Source organism: Phacochoerus africanus, chromosome 4 (genome assembly GCF_016906955.1).
Source record: "Phacochoerus africanus isolate WHEZ1 chromosome 4, ROS_Pafr_v1, whole genome shotgun sequence".
In the NCBI taxonomy this organism is placed as follows: Eukaryota; Metazoa; Chordata; class Mammalia; order Artiodactyla; family Suidae; genus Phacochoerus; species Phacochoerus africanus.
This window is the reverse complement of record NC_062547.1, coordinates 11,581,105-11,599,970: the sequence shown is the minus strand read 5'-3', so window position 1 is coordinate 11,599,970 and position 18,866 is coordinate 11,581,105. Positions and strand designations below refer to the sequence as shown.

The 18,866-nt window shown below is 42.4% G+C and overlaps 1 protein-coding gene across 1 annotated transcript; it reads right to left on the bottom strand.

Moving 5' to 3' along the window:
- Positions 1-3,332: 3,332 nt before the first annotated feature.
- On the bottom strand, positions 3,333-16,499 carry TCN1 (transcobalamin 1). Its single transcript, XM_047774126.1, has 9 exons — positions 16,358-16,499; positions 13,340-13,519; positions 11,894-12,037; positions 10,752-10,907; positions 10,054-10,241; positions 7,541-7,727; positions 5,466-5,643; positions 3,736-3,854; positions 3,333-3,563 (listed from the first exon to the last, which is right to left on the bottom strand). The coding sequence occupies exons 1-9, from the start codon at positions 16,434-16,436 to the stop codon at positions 3,502-3,504; spliced, it is 1,293 nt and encodes a 430-aa protein (XP_047630082.1). The 5' UTR covers positions 16,437-16,499; the 3' UTR covers positions 3,333-3,501.
- Between the last annotated feature and the right edge of the window lie 2,367 nt (positions 16,500-18,866).

Here is an 18,866-nt window from a genome sequence, read left to right as displayed (position 1 = left end):
TGAGGCTCTGGCATAGGCCGGTGGCTACAGCTCCAATTAGACCCCTAGTCTGGGAACCTCCATATGCCATGGGTGCGGCCCCAGAAAAGTCAAAAAGACAAAAAAGAAAAGAAAGAACCCAGTACAGTATTAGGAACCAGCATGGTGCTGGCCTTGGGTTCCAGAGCCTATTCATAACCATCTGAGGTGACCCAGGCAGCCTTTGATGTGCTGGCTCTTCCAACACACACTTTGTTGTAAATTACCACTCACAGCCAAGGTTGCTACAAGACTCATGTTGACACAATTGTTTCCATTAGCAAACAACTTCCAGAACAGAAACCACAGAGGCCATACATTTCTTAACTAGTATGTTTTGATAGTCCTTGGCTTTTTTTTTTCTTTTACTTTTTTCTTTTTAGGCAGGCACCTAGGGGTGGAACCCGAGCTGCAGTTGCTGACCTATGCCACGGCCACTGCAATGCCGGATCTAAGCGGCCACATCTATGACCTACACCGCAGTTTGTGGCAAGGCCAGATCATTTAATCCACTGAGTTAAGCCAGGGACTGAACCTGCATCCTCATGGATAGCAGTTGGGTTCTTAACCTGCTGAGCCACAACCCAGTCCTTGGCTAACTCTTGACTAGGCTTATTTATTTATTCCATACCCCCCCCCTTTTTTTCCCTGTGCCTAATTTTCTGGTATCAGAGCATCCAGACTCTCTCTGGATATCCAAAAGATTTATTTGTATTGATTGTAGCAGCAGACATAAATTTCTCCGTTCAGACTCGGTCTAGGTTCTGACATAATCCCAAGCCACCGGCACGTCTCAGAGTGCAAGTGTGGCCTGAGCAAGAGTTCACTGGCTGATGTTGGTGGAAGGCTAAGAGGATATTATTCTACTGAGCTTCATGTCTGTCTCTGGAATTAATGGCATTTCTATCAAACAGCAGCGTTAACTACCTTCTACTTAGAGACCGCAGCTCGGAGAAACTCATCTCTGTCAGAAACGGAGGCTAGCAGTGCTGGTATTGGAAAACATAGTGACATAAAGTGAGATTTTATGTTTGATCCCATCAGAATTAAATGAGGATTGCAGAGAAAGTGGCTTTAATACTTCCGATGCCATGTTATTTGAGTCCATGTCGGTATACCAATTAGATTAATTTCTTGTACCATATTTGGATGTATAAATTTTTTTCTTTCTTTTTTTCTGTCCATGGTGTACAGCAGCTTGATGTGGGATCTCAGTTCCCAGACCAAGGACTGGACCCAGGCCAACAGCAGTGAAGGCACTGAATTCTAACCACTAGACCACTAGAAAAATGCCACTGTACCATATTTGGGAAAATAGGTTTAATATAAGTTGGCTACTTCACTGGTATTGACCAACTATTATTAAAATTGAGCTAAAACCATTGAGAAAGTTACAGATCTTAGAGAGACCTGATCCAACTTTGTGATATTGAGATTCAGTTTCATTGGTTAATTTTAGGGGCAATACTTTTTGTTATTTTGACATATTTGCGTACTTTTTTGCTTGAGTGTCTTTATTTTTCCTTATGGACAATATTGACCATATGCACTGGTTTTCCCGGGAGAGTCTCAGTTTTTAATCTGTTTTCTTTTTTCTGAGTGTAATTATTGATAGTATTCACTTTCAGTAGTCACAGTTTATCATTAAATATGATGATAAAATCAAATATGAGTTTCCATATCTGTGACCCGAAACTGTTATCCTTCAATCTGACATAGACTGTATAGTCTACAAACAGATCTGACAGCTGGTACCATGCTAATGGCACCAGGAGGGTCCCCCGTGTCTTAGCTTTCAAGATGCAACACAGACCCAAGAGGGCAGAATCCATTGCTGTCCAGCTATGGAGTCATCTGTCATATCTAGTTAGTGAAGGCCAAGGCAGAGTTGAGAATTGAAACTAGAAGAGAGCTCAAACCCTGACTCTGAAGAAGGATTGCTGGTGGAGGGGAAACAAGAGATTATCATGAAAACGCAAGGAGAAATGAGGGAGACACTGCTGAAATAATTTAACTAATTCTACTTACAGGCTTCCTTCCTTCTGGAGGTTATTTTAAATGTGTTACATTTTGCTTGATTATTTGTCTTCTTTAAATTTTATTGGAGTCTAGTTGACTTACAATATTGTGTTAGCTTCAGGTGTACAGCAAAGTGAATCAGTTATACATATACATATATCCATTCTTTTTCAGATTCTTTTCCCATATAGGCCATCATAGAGTATTGAGTAGACTTCCCTGTGCTATAAAGCAAGTCCTTGTTACTTATTGATTTAGTATATAGTAGTGTGTATATGCCCACCCCAACCTCCCGATTTATTCCTCCCTCTCAATGTTTCACCTTTGGTAACCACAAGTTTGATTTCAAAATCTTTGAGTCTGTTTCTGTATTGCAAATAAGTTACTTTGTATCAATTTAAAAGGCGGTTCCACATCTTAGTGATTTCTTATGATATTTGTCTTTCTTTGTCTGACTTACTTCACTTAGTATGATAATCTCTAGGTCCATCCATATTGCCACAAATGACATTATTTCATTCTTCTTTATGGCTGAGTAATTTCCCATTGTATACATGTCCCACACCTTCTTTATCCAATCCTATGTTGATGGCCTAAATGGGTTACTTCATGCTTTATCGGGAGCATCCTTTGCCCTTTGGCATCTTAAAGGCATTTCTGGTTCCCGACTGAATGTGCATGGAGCTCAGGTACTCGGTAAAAAGGTTAGCCCACCTTGTGATGCTTAGATATGATTCAACTTTTTTTTAAAGTGAATTCCGCTGAAATGAACATTAGAGTGTTTTTTTTTTTTTGCATGTGTATTTTGATGATATAAATATAAGAGTGATTTTTATGGTGAAATAAAAGGAAAATAAATGTGGCAGAAGAACAAGTGGGACCCAGGGGAGGCAGCTGGAGGAGAGGTTGAAATTGTTGCTCAAACTTTATGGACTGACTTTTGATGTATAAGCCTCACATTTTACCCTTTCTCCAGAGCAATATTTTTCTCCCTACCCACTGTCTATAGGAAGCCAAGACATCTCTATTCCTCACTTGCATCTGAGTTTCAGACAGCTCAGTCTCCCTACAAACTTTCTCCTGGATCTCATTGGTTGCAGCTGCAACATTAGACCTAGAACTTTTTTCTCCATTTCCCTCAGCTGCCCAAGGTCACCTAGATAGTGAGTAGGGGATCCGTGAGTAGAACTCAGCTTGTTAGACACATTGGTCTAATCTCTTTCGCTTCACTTCTTCCGGAGGTTGTTTTCTCTCTAATAAGCATCCCCTTTTAATGTGAAATGATTAGGACATGCTTTTTTTTTGTATAATTGCTGATATTTTATTGAATGTGCAAAGAGAGATGCCGAGGTTATTGACTGTGTTATTGGGATTGAGCTAAATGAAAAGGAAAACATGAAAATCAATTTCCACACGTAATTCCATTCCAAGAGGATTAGACCCATGGAGGAGGGTTTGAGTTTCTTAGTATGTGGCCCAACGAATCTCTAAATGCTCTCCATTTTTGACAACATAATTCCCAGCTCCTGAAAAGGATGAAGGAGGAGAAGTGGGTCAAGTGATTGGATCACCCAATCATCAAATAATGGATATTGCTCTCCCAACTCCTTGGCACACTCTCCACCAAAACTTTCACTTTCACACCCAAATGCTTTGGGCATCTCACCCTGCGTAGTTGTTTGGCGTATTCCCCCTTACCTTGGCTTAGTGGTTTGTTGTTGCTCAGAAGTTCCCAGTAGGTTCTCTCATTATTATTGGCCCGTATGCCCTGAACAGAGGTGATGTAGGGGCCCCATGGGGTCTCCTTCATGGTGAAACTATTGGGGGACAGTGAATGGGTTACAAGAACTTAGCATGTTCAAGGCAACTCCACATGGGCATTTCTCAAACTTTAATGTACCTAAGAATCACTGGAAGATATTACAAAAAAAAAATGCACATCTTTTCACCCTATCCCCAGATACTCTGATTCTGTAAGTCTGTTCTGAGACCAGGAACCTGCACATTTTGTCAACATTCCTGATAATTCTGATACAGGCACTGACAATCCATGCAAAACTAGAGAAATCATTCCCAAGGTTTCTGCCCCTCCCTCCTGTTGTAGAGGACGCTCTGCCATCAGCAATTTCTAATCTTCTACCCAAGACAGTAGCTGTCGAAGATACTAAAGCAGTACAACGAAGTGTTAACCTCTTGTCCTACAGGCGCTTACAAATGAGGAACAGGAAAGGATATTTAATATTTTATGTTTGTTTAATAAAAAGTGACATAGTCAATGTCTGTTTCATAGTCTTTAGTCACATTTCTCTATCTTCCTGGGGACACTTGAAAGCCACCTTCATAATTATAACTACATATATATAATTAGAGTTATAAACACACACAGGCATATATTTTCACACGTATATGACTTTATCTGTAGTGTCTTACTTTATGCTATTTGACATGATAAACTCTTGTCAGTTGGATTTAAGAAGCCAAATACACCGTATTTTTTAGAGGCAAAGTCAATATCTTAATTTAATATTTATCCTTTCAAGTATGAGGAATTTAACCTAGGATGTACATGAATCCCCTAAAGGTAGGGATGGCATAAAGAAGTGGGCATTTGTGAAACCTCTGATTTAAATGACAAGTTTTGTGCATTTGTTCATTTTTCTGGGATGAGAATCCCACTTGCTTGATTTTCAAAGGGATTGGTGATTCAAAAATAGTTAAGGGAGTTCCCGTCGTGGCGCAGTGGTTAACGAATCCGATTAGGAACCATGAGGTTGTGGGTTCGGTCCCTGCCCTTGCTCAGTGAGTTAACGATCCGGCGTTGCCGTGAGCTGTGGTATAGGTTGCAGACGCGGCTCGGATCCCGCGTTGCTGTGGCTCTGGCGTAGGCCGGTGGCTGCAGCTCCGATTAGACCCCTAGCCTGGGAACCTCCATATGCCGCAGGAGTGGCCCAAGAAATAGCAACAACAACAACAACAACAACAAAAGACAAAAAAAAAAAGTTAAGAACCACGGTTCTAAACATAAAATATCTGACTGCAGGGGTTCTTTGACTGCACCTGCAGCATGCAGAAGTTCCCTGGTCAGGGATTGAACCTGCACCACAGCAATGACCACGCCAGATCCTTAACCCGATGAGCCACCAGGGAACTCGAAGAAGTTCTATTTCTTGAAAGAGTTTTATTAACAGGAGAGAGATCCCTGGTACTTATTCATCTATTCAGTGAGCAGTAATTTAGTATATGCTATGTACTAGAAGGTGAAGTTTCACCTCCCTTTTTTTAAGTCCTGCCCTGCAATGTGGGTGGACAGCAAAGGTACTGATTGAGAAGTGTTTTCAATGTATTTTGTATTCAGGTGCAGATGCATTCTTGCCGAGGCTCTTATAATCATATTACATTCCTTAACCTTAGGTTACATACAGACATACCCATATATAGCTCTGTTTTTTTCCTGAGCCGCCTTCATTACATCGAGGAAGACAGAACCATTTTTCACAGTGATGTTAATGCAATTTGATGTTTCATTGATTTCCACACAGTAAATGACTGAGATATTTTCAGGTGAGAGAGTAGGTACCACAGGTACAGACTCATCAGTGATATTAACTGGCAGACATGGAAAAGCAGAGAAAAATTATTGTTCAGAATAATAAAAATGCTGTTAGAATCTGCAAGCTATCCAACCCCTATCTATTGACCCCTTTTCTTTAGGTAAAAGAGGGTTTGTGCAAGAACCAAGTACCATCCATTGAGGGGTGGATCTCACATGACTAGAGCACAAGTTGAAACCAGATACTCATCAGTTTGGGAAGGCTTGTGTTTGCCTCAGCCTCTAGCTATTTCAGTAAAATTCAATTGCCCCACCTCCCACTTCCTACAGAAGTGGTTTGGCTTTTTTTTTTTTTTTTGCTTTGGTGCAGCCTACAACAGCCTACAATACTGCTCCCCCTTTCTTTTTTTTCCTTTTTTAAAAATTTATGTATAATTGACCTACAATATTTTTTTGTTTTATTATAGTTGATTTACAAGTTTGTGATTATTTCTGCATACAACAAAGTGACTCAGTCATACATATACACACATCCATTCTCCCTCAGCTTCTTTCCCCGCATAGATTATCACAGAATACTGGGTAGAGTTCCCTGTGCTATGCAGCATGACCTACAATATTATGTTAGTTTCAGGTGTAAAACACAGTGATTTGACATTTTCATACATTACAAATTGAGTTCCCGTCGTGGCGCAGTGGTTAACGAATCCGACTAGGAACCACGAGGTTGTGGGTTCGATCCCTGGCCTTGCTCAGCGGGTTAAGGATCCGGCGTTGCCGTGAGCTGTGGTGTAGGTCACAGACGCGGCTCAGATCTGGCATTGCTGTGGCTCTGGCATAGGCCGGTGGCTACAGCTCTGATTCGACCCCTAGCCTGGAAACCTCCATATGCCACATCACGGCCCTAGAAAAGGCAAAAAGACAAAAAACAAAACAAAGCAAAACAAACATACATTATGAATTGATACTGCAACATGTCTAGTAACGGTCTGTTACCAAGCAAAGTTATGTTATTGATTCTGCTCTCTATGCTGTATGTTATATAACCATGACTTATTTATTTTCTAACTGGAGGTTTGTACCTCTTAGTGTCCTTCCCCTATTTCACCCAATCCACTTCCTTTTTATTTCTTAACATTTATTGAAAACAGTAAGTGCTGAGGAAATGTACTAATCATTTTATATGGGTTCTCTCCTTCCAGTCCTTATGATTACCTATGTTACATACTATTATCATTTGCACTTTTTTTATGGCCACACCTGCGACATATGAAAGTCCCCAGGCCAGGTGTCAAATCAGAGCTTTCGCTGCAACCTGCACCACAGCTTGCGGCAACTGGATCCTTAACCTACTGAGCAAGGCCAGGGAGCAACCCGTATCCTCATGAAGATAACGTTGGGTCCTTAACCCGTTGAGCCACAATGGGAACTCCCTGCATTTCTTATAGTTGAAAACTGAAGCTAGATGTTAAACATTTTGTCCAAAGTCCCTAAACCTATAAGTGGTTGAAACAGAAATGAACAAGATAGAAGGGAAAAAAAATGTCCCTTTTTTATCTCTTGCTGCAAAATCAGTTTGATGAATGATTCATGTTGCAATTTTCTTATAGTACTGCCTTATTCTTTCCATACAAATGCTTTATGTCCCCGAGGGATTGTTCATTGAGCTCTGCACATGGCAATCAGAAAACACCCCTTGGGAGATCAGCATCCTTTAATCAACCCCCACCTTGTTTGTCAGTGTTTGAACCAAGAACAGCATCTCCTACCCTGTTCAGAATGAACCGTCAGGTGGTTCTAATCCATGATGACATTTGGCGGGCTGAATTCCATCTGGGGACTGTTATGCTTTACGGGTTTATCTGGTCCCTTTCAGTCCCAGCGGACACTCACATCTCACACACTTTGGGTGTTATGCTGAAAGGCAAAAGAGTTTGCTCTTTAGTACTATACCTGGACTTTGGGGACAAGTAGCAGTTTCGTTAACGTCCAGGTAGGTCTTTCCCATCAGGGCAGGTAAGATCTGGGCTGCAGCGATTGGTAGACGGAATACTCCCTGAGAAATGTTGTCAAACACTGCGTCCAGAGTTTCTTGGCAATTTGACTCATTTTGGTAATAGTCTGATGCGACAAAGAGAGCCTAATGAGAGAGTGAGAGAATGAGAATAAATGAGAGAAATTTCAAATAGGGGACAGCTGACATCTAATTCAGTAAATATGTATTGGACATTGTGTAGGACCCGCCTTAGACCACTAAGATATGTTTCCTACCATCAAGAAGCTCATGAGCTAGCTTGGATAGGGAGGTGGGAGTTGCATAATAGCACAAACTATCATAGTGTCAGGCTTTCTTTACCCTCTTCACTCTTGTATTGCCAACATTGACTGGAACAATGCCCTCATGTGGGAGGCACTCCGTAAATATTGTTAACAGATTCGTGGCGTTTCTGAGGAGGAAGAGCTCCTACACACTGAGTGAGACTGAGGAAAGGCTTGGTGGAGAAGGCGATACTTGAATAGACCTTGGCGCTGTGATGACGTTTCAGCAGATGACATGAGGAAGCAATGATGTGACCAAAGGGGCTAAAGTAGGAATGGGCAGGGCACGGCCTGGCCATGATGAGAGTCTCTGCACTTTAGTAAAATCCCCAGAGGATTCCTTCTGGCTTAAGAGGACTGGTGTAAGGGGAGCATTCAGGCAATTGTGGGACAGCCTGGAGAAGTTTGGGGCCAGATTGGTAGAGCCTTGAGTTTCGCAATGCAATGTTTGCCATTGTTTACTTGGCAGTGGAAAGTCAAATAGGTTCTTGAATTAAAACTATCCATGCAGCAGATGTAAACTGGACTGAAGGGGCAGAATTATGGGGTAGGAAAAGTTAGGAGGGTATGAGAGTGAATAAGACAAGGACTCAAATGGGCTGAACTTAAAGATGTTTCTCTGTAGTTTCTCAAGGAAGGACAGGCCCCCTTTTCATCTTTTCTCAAAGACCCTTAAAAATAACCATGAAGTCAACCAGCATTTGTGGGATGTTAAAACGACCTGATCCTATTACATCTCCTCTTATAAACTGTCTGATAGACAAGGAGCTCTTGATCCTGCTGTGAATTAATACCACCTGTAGGGTTTTTCAACAAGACCAAGGCCCACATTCCACCCCTAAATTTTGGTATTAACTGGCTGGGTGGGGCATAAACATTAATGCTTTCTAAACGTGCCTCTCAGTGATTCAAATGTGCAACCAGAATGGGAAACCGCTATTTTATATTAATTTCTTCTTTTTTTTTTTCAGGGCCACACCTGTAGCACATGGAAGTTCCCAAGCTAGGGGTCGAATCAGAGCTGCAGCTGCTGCCCTACACAATAGCCACAGCAACACAGGATCCAAGCTGCATCTGTGACCTACACCACAGCTCACTGCAATACCGGATCCCTGACCCACTGAGCGAGGCCAGGGATTCAACCCGCAGCCTCATGGCTGCTAGTTGGATTCATTTCCACTGCTCCACAACAGGAACTCCCTGTTTTATATTAATTTCAAGCTTAGCAAGCATAAACAGGAACAACAACACAAGCAAACTTTATGATCAGCCCCTTGCTTACGTCTTCAGCCTCGTGTTGTACTTTTTCCCGAGGACTCTGTGCTGGCCATGCCGAACACCGTGATCTTCCTAACATAATGTCCTTTCCTGCCTTTGTCCTTTGTCCTTGCTTCTCTTTTTTTGAAAGTCCTTTTAAACTGAGTCAGCCTAACAGACGCTAAGTCATACTAAAGACGTAGTAAACTTTTTTTTTTCCTATACACCTTTCTTGATCTCTTCTTGTCTCTACTCCTTAGAGTTGAGTAGATCAGTGAGTGAATGCAAGAATAAAGTCTCAGACTTTAAAGAACATATATAGGACAGTATAGGTGCTGAGTATGAACTTTGAAACCAGCTATTTCAATCCTACCTCATCTGTAATCACTCTCTGGCCTCGTACCCTTAAGCAAGTTACTGGTACTCCATGACTCATGCTCTTATTCTAGGAAATGGAGGTAGTAAATCTTTCCTCATTGGGTGGTTGTGTACATTAATGACAGACTATCAATAAATATATGCCAGCTGCCACTACCACTTGTAATTTTCATAACAATAGCCTAATTTGGGGAGGAAAGATGAAAGCACCAAACAATGGTCCGTGGTCAATTGTGAAACTGCTTGTGATAGAGCAAGATAGGTTGTATGTAGTAGGCTCTAGAATTTCTTAAATGTAGTCAGGAAAAGCTTCACAGAAGCAGCAGATGTGGAAAGGTAAATATGGAGGTGAGGCGAGTACAATTCAAACAGGGAAGGGGTATCACATGGGCCAAATCAGTCAGTGTAGGAAACAGGATGGATACTATGCCCTCAGGAGGCCAGTAAGGAAGGATCAAGATGTTGCTTTCCTGCATGATTCCTTCTGTCTTCTGTTTTACCTTCTGACTCACCTGCATAGCTTCTCCTGTGCTATACGCGTTTCCAAAGAGACCATCATTTTTCTCAGACTGGATCTTATGTACCAGTGACTCTATATATTTTTGGATTGTGTCTGAATCCTTAATAGTTGCTTTAATCTTCCCATTGCTTATACTCCTCTTCACACAGGTCAGAGCAAGAACAGCCATGGCTCCCGTATCTGTCAGGACACAAAATGTGGGTGACAGGGCCACCATCCTGGTTTGCCTGGATGGAGCAATTCCCTGGTATGAAGGAATGTCACTACCAACAGAAGGATAGATCCGGGCAAATTGGGATGGTCGGTCATGCTAGTTAATGATGGGAGAGAGGGATTTCAAGATATAGCAGCCACCCCTTTCTCTAACATTTATACCTTCTGAGATGCATATGAAGATTCTCATGATCTAGCCTCACTTTACTGATGGGAAAATTAAAGTCAAGGGTTGACATCCATTGGTGACTTGATGAGAAGAGGGAGCAGGAACCAGGTCTATATACTATATTGCTTGTCTAGAAAGAGGCTTAAATACCACCCAACATCCATTTTTCTAAAACAGATTCTCTCCCGAGGAGACCAGGGTAAAGGGGATAGAAAAATTTCAAGTACTTATTGGTGGAAAAATTCAAAGGACAAGACCTATTGGTGTCCGTGGCTTCTCAGTCAAGGGGATTGTGTTTAATGACTCACCCACTGAGAAACGGCCGCTAAGATTAAAGTTTTTATTTTCAGGATTGAAGTAATGAGTAACATTGCTGATTGAATAGTTCCCTCTGAACAGACACAAGGTCAAAACGTCGAAGCTGAGCTGGTAGTAGTTAGTCAGCGGATTGCCGTCGTGTATTTCTGGCAGAGAGAAAACAAACACCTTACTCGGGAACATGGTACTGGTTCACCTTGTTTCTCCTGCCTTGATTTCCATTTCTTTGCATTGAAAGAGAAGTGACTAAGGGAGAGGAGAGATCACAGAGAATCAACAAACCGGGGACATCGAAGGGCTGTTAAGGGCCACCAAATGCAACTCGGCTTTCGTTTTAGGGAGTTCCCGTTGTGGCTCAGCAGTAACAAACCCGACTAGGTTCCAGGAGGATGCGGGTTTGATCCCCGGCCTCAGTGGCTCAGTGGGTGTGGCCATGAGCTGGGGTGTAGGTCTCAAATGCAGCTCAGATCCCTCGTTGCTGTGGCTGTGGCACAGGCCTGCAGCTGTAGCTCCGATGTGACCCCTAGCCTGGGAACTTCCACATGCCCCAGCTGTGGCCCTAAAAAGATGAAAAAACCAACCCCCCCTCCCAAAAAAAACCCTTTCGTTTTATGACTTGGGAGATCCAGTGCTAAAGAGATAAAAATGCCATCCTTGCCATCCTCTTACTCAGCGGTAACAGCGCTAAGGCTAGACCCCAGAAATAAAAACCATGTCTCACCAGCAGCCAGGATGGTCAGCCTGTTTTTCCCAGTGATGAAATTCTTTTTGCCATCTTTAGCTTTTATTCAAGGATCACATAGTTGGGGACTTATGACACAGTGTCTTGTATTGCCTGATTATTTCTGGTGTCGTTTGTCTAAAAGCCAGGCTTCCAAGGATTAGGGAACTGTGGCCCATTCATTTGTGTGGGGATGTGGTGCTTGACATAGGGTCAATGCTCAGCTGAACACGTTTGGAAAGAAAAGTCAAGGCACACGTCGAAAGAGGGAAGAAGGGAAAGTGATTTTCAAAGGGAGAGCAGGATGAATGTGACGAAGAGAAGGAAGGAGTGGAGAGAAACGTCATACAGTTCTGAATCAGTGGAGGAGAAGGCAAGAGTGTCCAGGGTCTCTGAACATTTGATTCTCACCCATGTTCTTAATTTCTTCTTTGAACTTTTCCCCTAGTTTCTCAACAAGGTGATGATCGTGTATAAACCTGGCATCAGGGTTTTTGCATGCTCCAAAAGCCAGAATAATCAAGGCAAGCTGTCCTGAGGTTAAATTGGACACGTCTGCAAAGAAAAGTATTCAAGTTAAACAAGGTACATGCTCGTGTGATTTTTTTTTTTTGCCTCCAGTCTTCCTTGTGACTTCCATTGCCAGCACTTCTTTCTCCTGTTCCACTCAATAGTGATATTTGATAGTTCTCTTCTTTATCTCCACGAGATACGATTCTTTTCTAGCAGCAAGCTAGATCTTAGCCTTCGCCATGAAATTATGGGCTCTTGTTTGGAATCATGTGAAAATGAACAAAGAATAAAAATAGATAAATAATAAAGCCTTGGGAATTTCTTTTTGAGGGTGCCATCTGGCAGGATAGGAGCAATTGACTTGTGTTTTCTGCTTTATAGAGTATCAAAACTCCCAGGTTGCTCCTAATTCTCACAATAATTTTGTTAGCGAGGTGGGGATGGCGCCCCCCTGGCCCCCCATACTTGTTTGAAAGCAAAGGCTCCATACTGATGTGAAATGCTCCAGGTGGGGTCTGGTCTCAAATCCAGTCCACATCTCCATTGCTCTATGGTTGCCTCTCTGTTGTCAGCTTTCTTTCTTTTTTAGAGTTAAAAAAATTAATTTTTTTTTTTTTTTTTATGGCTGTACCTGAGACATATGGAATTCCTGGGCTAGGGGTTGAATCGGAGCTGCAGCTGCAGGCCTAACCACAGCCACAGCAACACAGAATCTGAGCCACATCTGTGACCTACTGCATCATATGGCAATGCCAGATCCTTAACCCACTGAGCAAGGCCAGGGATCAAATTGAACCAGAATCCTCGTAGAGATGGTGTCGGGTTCGTAACCCACTGAGCCACAATGGAAACTCCTGTTGACAGTTTCCTTAGCTGTGGTTCTCACTCCTGTCTCCTCCTGAACTCAGCTAGATTATATAACAGTCTTAATGGATGTGAGTCCATAATTACTTTTGCTTTTCCCTGTGACTTCTGGAAAGAAAATGGTTTTCAGGGCCCAAAGAAGGAAGGCCCAGCTCTAGAGTAAGTGGCAAGGGATTGATATTTTGAGGAAACTTTTTGTCATCTCACTTTTTTAAAGTTTAATGTGAATTTTTAAATTTATTTAAAAAATTACATACTTGTGCTAGATTTCTTTAAAAAAATTTAAGTAGCATTGGTTTATAATACATACCTTTTGTGTGTGTAGTGTTTTGTTACCACTTCTGCTCACTTCAGGTGTTATACTGCTGATATTGATGTATTGGGGATATTTTGGGCACAATTCTTAGGACTCACCAGGGTTCATCTTTAAAGGTAGGTGAGTCTTTCCCTAAGTCTTCTGGGGAATGTAAGCACACTCACCTCTCCTGTTCATATCATCTTGGATTTGCTGACTCAGCTCTTCTTCGAGGCTTGCGTTCTGAATCCCGGCAAGTCTTTGCGACAACAGGATGCTGGCTCCATAGATTCCTCTGATTTGTTTTAAATTGTCCATTGCGCTTATCAGCGGCCTTAGATGGGGGTAGTCTTTCTCGCTTACCGCTTTGGCAAGGGAGGGAGGAAGTAGGAAAAACAGACTCATGAAATATTTGGGCTCGGAACAAGGGTACTATTAAAATATGTAGTAGCAGATATGGCACAGACATAGACCCATCTGGCAATGTTGCTGTAACAAGACGAAGGTGGGTCTGGAGCCCCACTTATGCCAGGTGGACTTTTTTGCGAACCAGCATGGAAGTGTCAGATATTTTAACAACCGGTTCAGCCTTTCCATTGTATCCTGGTGAAATTCAAGTCCTGCCTGGTAGATCTAGTACGCCCATCTGATTTGAGGCCTAGAGGGTGTGTCCTTAAAGAGACCTTGGTCACTGGAGCCTTTTAAAATTTTTTTTTTCTTTTTACGTCACATGGAAGTTCCCAGGCTAGGGGTTGAATTGGAGCTGCAGCTCCAGGCCTACACCATAGCTGAGCCGCGGCTGTGAACTACACTGCAGCTTGCAGCAATGCCAGATCCTTAAGCTGCTGAGCAAGACCAGGAATTGAACCTACATCCTTACAGATACTATGTCAGGTTCTTAACCCACTGAGCCACAATAGAGCTTTAGTTGAGACCATAATACACATCTTTTGCCCTCCCAGCCTAGAGACCAATCTGCTTTCTGGATTCAGTTATTTCCTTTTCCATCTTCTAATCCCATTGGGTTAATACTAAAGAGAAGAAGAGAAAAGAGAAAGGCGGCAAAACACTCTATGCGTCATTGGTGATTGACCCCAAAGCTGCATTGTCTGATTGCCGAGCTGGCCAGGCATTATCATAAGATGGTTGCTCAGCCATATGCACCCTTTGGAACATTTCCCAGTGTTAGCCTACAGCACGTTCAAATCGCAGGCAAAAATGGAGGGAGTCACATTTCGCTGTGGAGATGAAGAGAAAATACAGAGCCCTCCAAGCACTAGAGGGGACTAAGAAGAGTTAACTGTCACTTCAGCATTTCTAAATGTAGTTTGACCATGGTCCCCAAGAAAACGCCTATCCATCTCCAGGTTATCTCATGGGTTTGTGGAATAGTGAGACCGTGAACCCTGGGTTGAGGCAGACATTGGCTGGATTCTTTGCTTCTTAACTTGTAAGTGGGAGTAAGTTATGTAACTTTCTTGACCTCAGTAAAAATTATGGACATTAACATTGCTCATAGGTGTTGGATAAGAGACCACTTCATAAAATATAAAATACTGTGCATATTATTACTTCTAGCTCAACTCAAGTTTCTGTCACTAAGGGAGTCCTGGAAATGTGATCTTCCACACCCACCTTTCTTCACTTTTTCCAGAAAGATCTGAATAAAGTGACTGTAGAAAGGTTTGTACAATTGGACAATTGTGAGTCACCTCTGAGATTCTGTGGAAGCATCCAGTTCAGCAGATTTTCTGGCACTGAAATAGACTTTTTAGTTCCTGGTCCACAACTCAAATCGGCTTCCTTGACCACTGATTACAAAGTTAACTATGTTTTGTATGATGATTTAAATTTCAAGCATCTATAGAGAACCCCTATTCTCAGGATACAGCAGAGGAAATGACAGGCCAGGAAAAAAATTAGAGTTGGCAGAGTCTGAGCTCTAGTCTTTCTGCTGTGGGCCGGATGTCTTCTTGTAGGCTCTAGAGTATCAGAAGATGTGATCGCAGATGGCACCACCTAGTAGCATCATCTCTGCACTGATTTGAAGCTCAACTCCAGCGTAAAGACTTATAAAAGAGAAATCTACACTATGGTGTAGATGAACCTATCTACAAAACAGAAACAGACTCATAGACATGGAGAATGACTTGAGGCTGCCAAGGTGGAGGCAGGAGGGAGTGGAGTGCATGGGGATTTTGGGGTTGGTAGATGCAAACTATTACATTTAGATGGATAAGCAATGAGGTCCTATTGTAGAGCACAGGGAACTATATCCAATCTCTTAGGATAGACCATGATGGAAGATAGTATGAGAAAAAGAATGTATATATATATATATATATATATATATGTGTGTGTGACTGGGTCACTATGCTGTATAGCAGAAACTGGCATAATACTATAAATCAGCTATACTTCAATGAGAGAGAGAGAGAGAGGGAGAGAGAGTGATATCATGTACCTGTTAGCCATATCAGACTTTAAGAAATCACCTGCTTCAATACTCTTCCCTGATTATTTTCCATTTATGGATGGATGAAACTAAAAAATTTAGAAACATGGAATGTTAAGTTACTAAGGGATCAGACTAGACCTCAACCTCATTATTCTTTCTTTTTTAATGGAATCACACACTCTCTGGAGCCTACATGATGTTGCTTCTATCCATGTCCTTGGGGAAGAGTTGACAAGAGAGGTATGTGTAGCTTGGAATAACTAAACTCAATAATGACAAGACAGCAGTCATCATCATTTCAAAGAGATTATGGATATTATTTTTTTTTTCTGTGCCATTACAAGGAGTTAGCCCAAAACCCATGTGTGGAACTTCAGAACATCAAAAGATTGCCTCTCAACATCAAAAGATACCTTTCCACCTCTTGGAAAACTTCTGTGAATTTTCTGTCATTGACAATGAACAAGAAGAGGTAATTACTTGGTAGGGCTGTTGTGGTCGAGATGATCTCAGCATGGGAACAACAGTTAGGCAAGTTAATATTGAGTCTAGGATCCTTCTTAAGATAACGCACATTGCAGAATCTTCCTCACCATCTCCTTCCACCCTTCGCCTTGCTCGTAGAGTCCAACAACATACAGCACTGGAATAGGGTCTTTTCTTAGGTAACTTTACACAAAGCTCCCTGTCTGTAGCCTTCAGGAGACCATCATACTAGAGCAATTTTAGCTCAAAGGATACTCACCACAGCTCTGGCATAGTTGGCTTGGAATGAGAGAGAATAATAGGAGCCCCACGAGGGGCAGCTGGTGTGATTGTCTCATCTCTCCAGCAGTTGTATGGGAATGGCGAGGGCTTGACTGTCTATTTATTGGGTGATGGACATAGGGTAATGGGAGCTCCTCCTTTAGTTTGCCTCAGCCTCTTTCACTGAAGCAAATATTGAGCAATGTCAGGAGGTGTGGTCAAGTGCGTTTGTCCAAATAATGTAATAAACCAGGAAGATGACTTGAAAGATACGGTCAGGGAAAATGAAGAAATCATTTTTATTTGTCTCCTATACCAAACCTGCAGGGTCCTCCTTCCTTATTTGCCTTCGGCCCAGTGGGAATAAATGATGTAAAGGATTATTTTCCCATCCTATTTTGGTTACGCTTTATTTCTATCTCCTGAGAGATTAGATTGGATGGGGACAAGGGCTGACAACAGATACAAATGGAAGTAGAAGCTCTAAATCTGAAGTTGGAGCAGGCAGGATGCGGGAGCCTGGCGCATGAGAAGGTCTCCGGCATAGTGGTTTTTGACTTCTGATTTTCTCTTAAGGTAGATGCTCTGAGAATTTTCTAGCCCAAGAAGAAGAAGATCATAGAGGAGTACATCAAAGTGAATTTTTGGTGTGCCAGGAAGGATGTTACATGCTACCTGTGAGAAATGCTGCTTATCATAGTTCTTCCAAAAAAGTATTAGAGAATACTCTTGGTTTGGCTTTAAAATATTTGCTCCGAGTCAGCAAGATGGCGGAATAGGAGGACCTTTGCTACGTCACCCCCGCCCCCCATAGCAATAGTAATTTTAGCAGCCATCAATGGACAAAGATTCCTGTGTGGAAGCTTTGGGTTCCAGGTAGAAGATTGTGGTCTCAGTGAAGCCATAGAGGAGGCTGTATTAAAAAAGTAAACTAAAGAAGACAGATTTTCATTCACACAAAAGCACACTAAAGCACAGCATCTTCCAGCTCAAATTTTTCTTCCTGGCCTGTTATTTCCCTGTTGTCCTGAGGAGGAAGGCTCACTGGCCGTAGTCCTGGCTACAGACCCAGAAACAGCCTCATCCCCTAGAAGACTTGGCTTCAGCTCTGTTTGACTTTGGTCCTACGAATGGTACCATCAGACAAGGGACATGGGAGAAGTCATGCCCAACTGAGCCTTGGGTAATAAGCCTGCCAATCTTAATTAGGGCTTTGGATCCTAAATATAGACCTGGCTCTATCCAAGCTCAGCCATGGTCCGGGAGTGTCCTCCACCCAGAGACTTGGCAGGAGACATACTCATCTGTGCCCAGGGGCAGGTCCACTGACCTTGGTTCAGTTAGGGATCATGAAGGGACCTGGCGACTTGGCTCCAGCCCCTCTCAGGTATGGTTCTGGGCCAGTGCTCATGCAGGGATCTGCCCAGTGACCGAGCAGGAACCACAGCCATTTTTGTGCCCAGAAACAGGTCTGCTGTCTGCAGACTCAACTGATGACCAAGTGACTCAGCAGCCAAATGACTCAGTTCCACCCCTGCTTGACTGTGATCCCAGAGGCAATCCCATCTGCCCACAGCCTGATAACAGTAGGCTATAAAAAGCAGTATGTAAAATGGGGAGCGGTTTGTGCCTTGAAATGTACAGACACCAATGTGAGGCCATGCAGATCACAAAGGCAAACAGAACACCACTGAAGGAAACTCGTAAATGGATCGAATTTATATGTACAAAAAAACATAGGGAAGAAGCAATGGCTTTTTGACTATAAAAGCATAAACAACAAAACAAAAAAAAACCAAGTGGAACTACAAAAACTGAAAAAATTTTGGGTAGTAAAAGAACCATCAACAAAGTAAAGAGGCAACCTAGGGAATGGGAGGAGAAAATATTTATATCGTACGGCATATATCTGAGAAGGTATTAATATCTAAAATATATAAGGACTGGAGTTCCTGTTGTGGCTCTGTGGGTTAAGAGCTGACATAGTCTCCATGAGGATGCAGTTTGATCTCTGGCTGTCTCAGTGGGTTAAGGATCTGGCCTTGCTGCAAGCTGCTGTGTAGGTCACAGATGCGGCTCGGATCCAAGTAGCCAGGGATGTGGCACAGGCCTGCAGCTGCAGCTCCAGTTTGATCCCTAGCCTGGGAACCTCCCTATGCCCTAAAAAAAAAAGACCCCCCCCCAAAAAAAAAAGAGAGAGCGAGAGAAATTTTCCAAAGAAGATACATAATTGGCCAGCAGGTATGTGTAAAGATGCTCAACATCACTACCATTAGGGAAATACAAATTAAAACCACAGTGAGATATCACCTCACATCCATTAGGATGGCTGTTATTAAAAAGAAAAGAGGTAACAAGTTTTGATGAGGATGTGGAAAAAAGGGAACCCTTGTGCTCTATTGATTGGAGTATAAACTGGTATAGCCCTTATGAAAAACAGTATGTCACTTTCTTAAGAAATTAAAAATAGAACTATTGTTTGACACAGCAATCTCAATGCTGAGTAT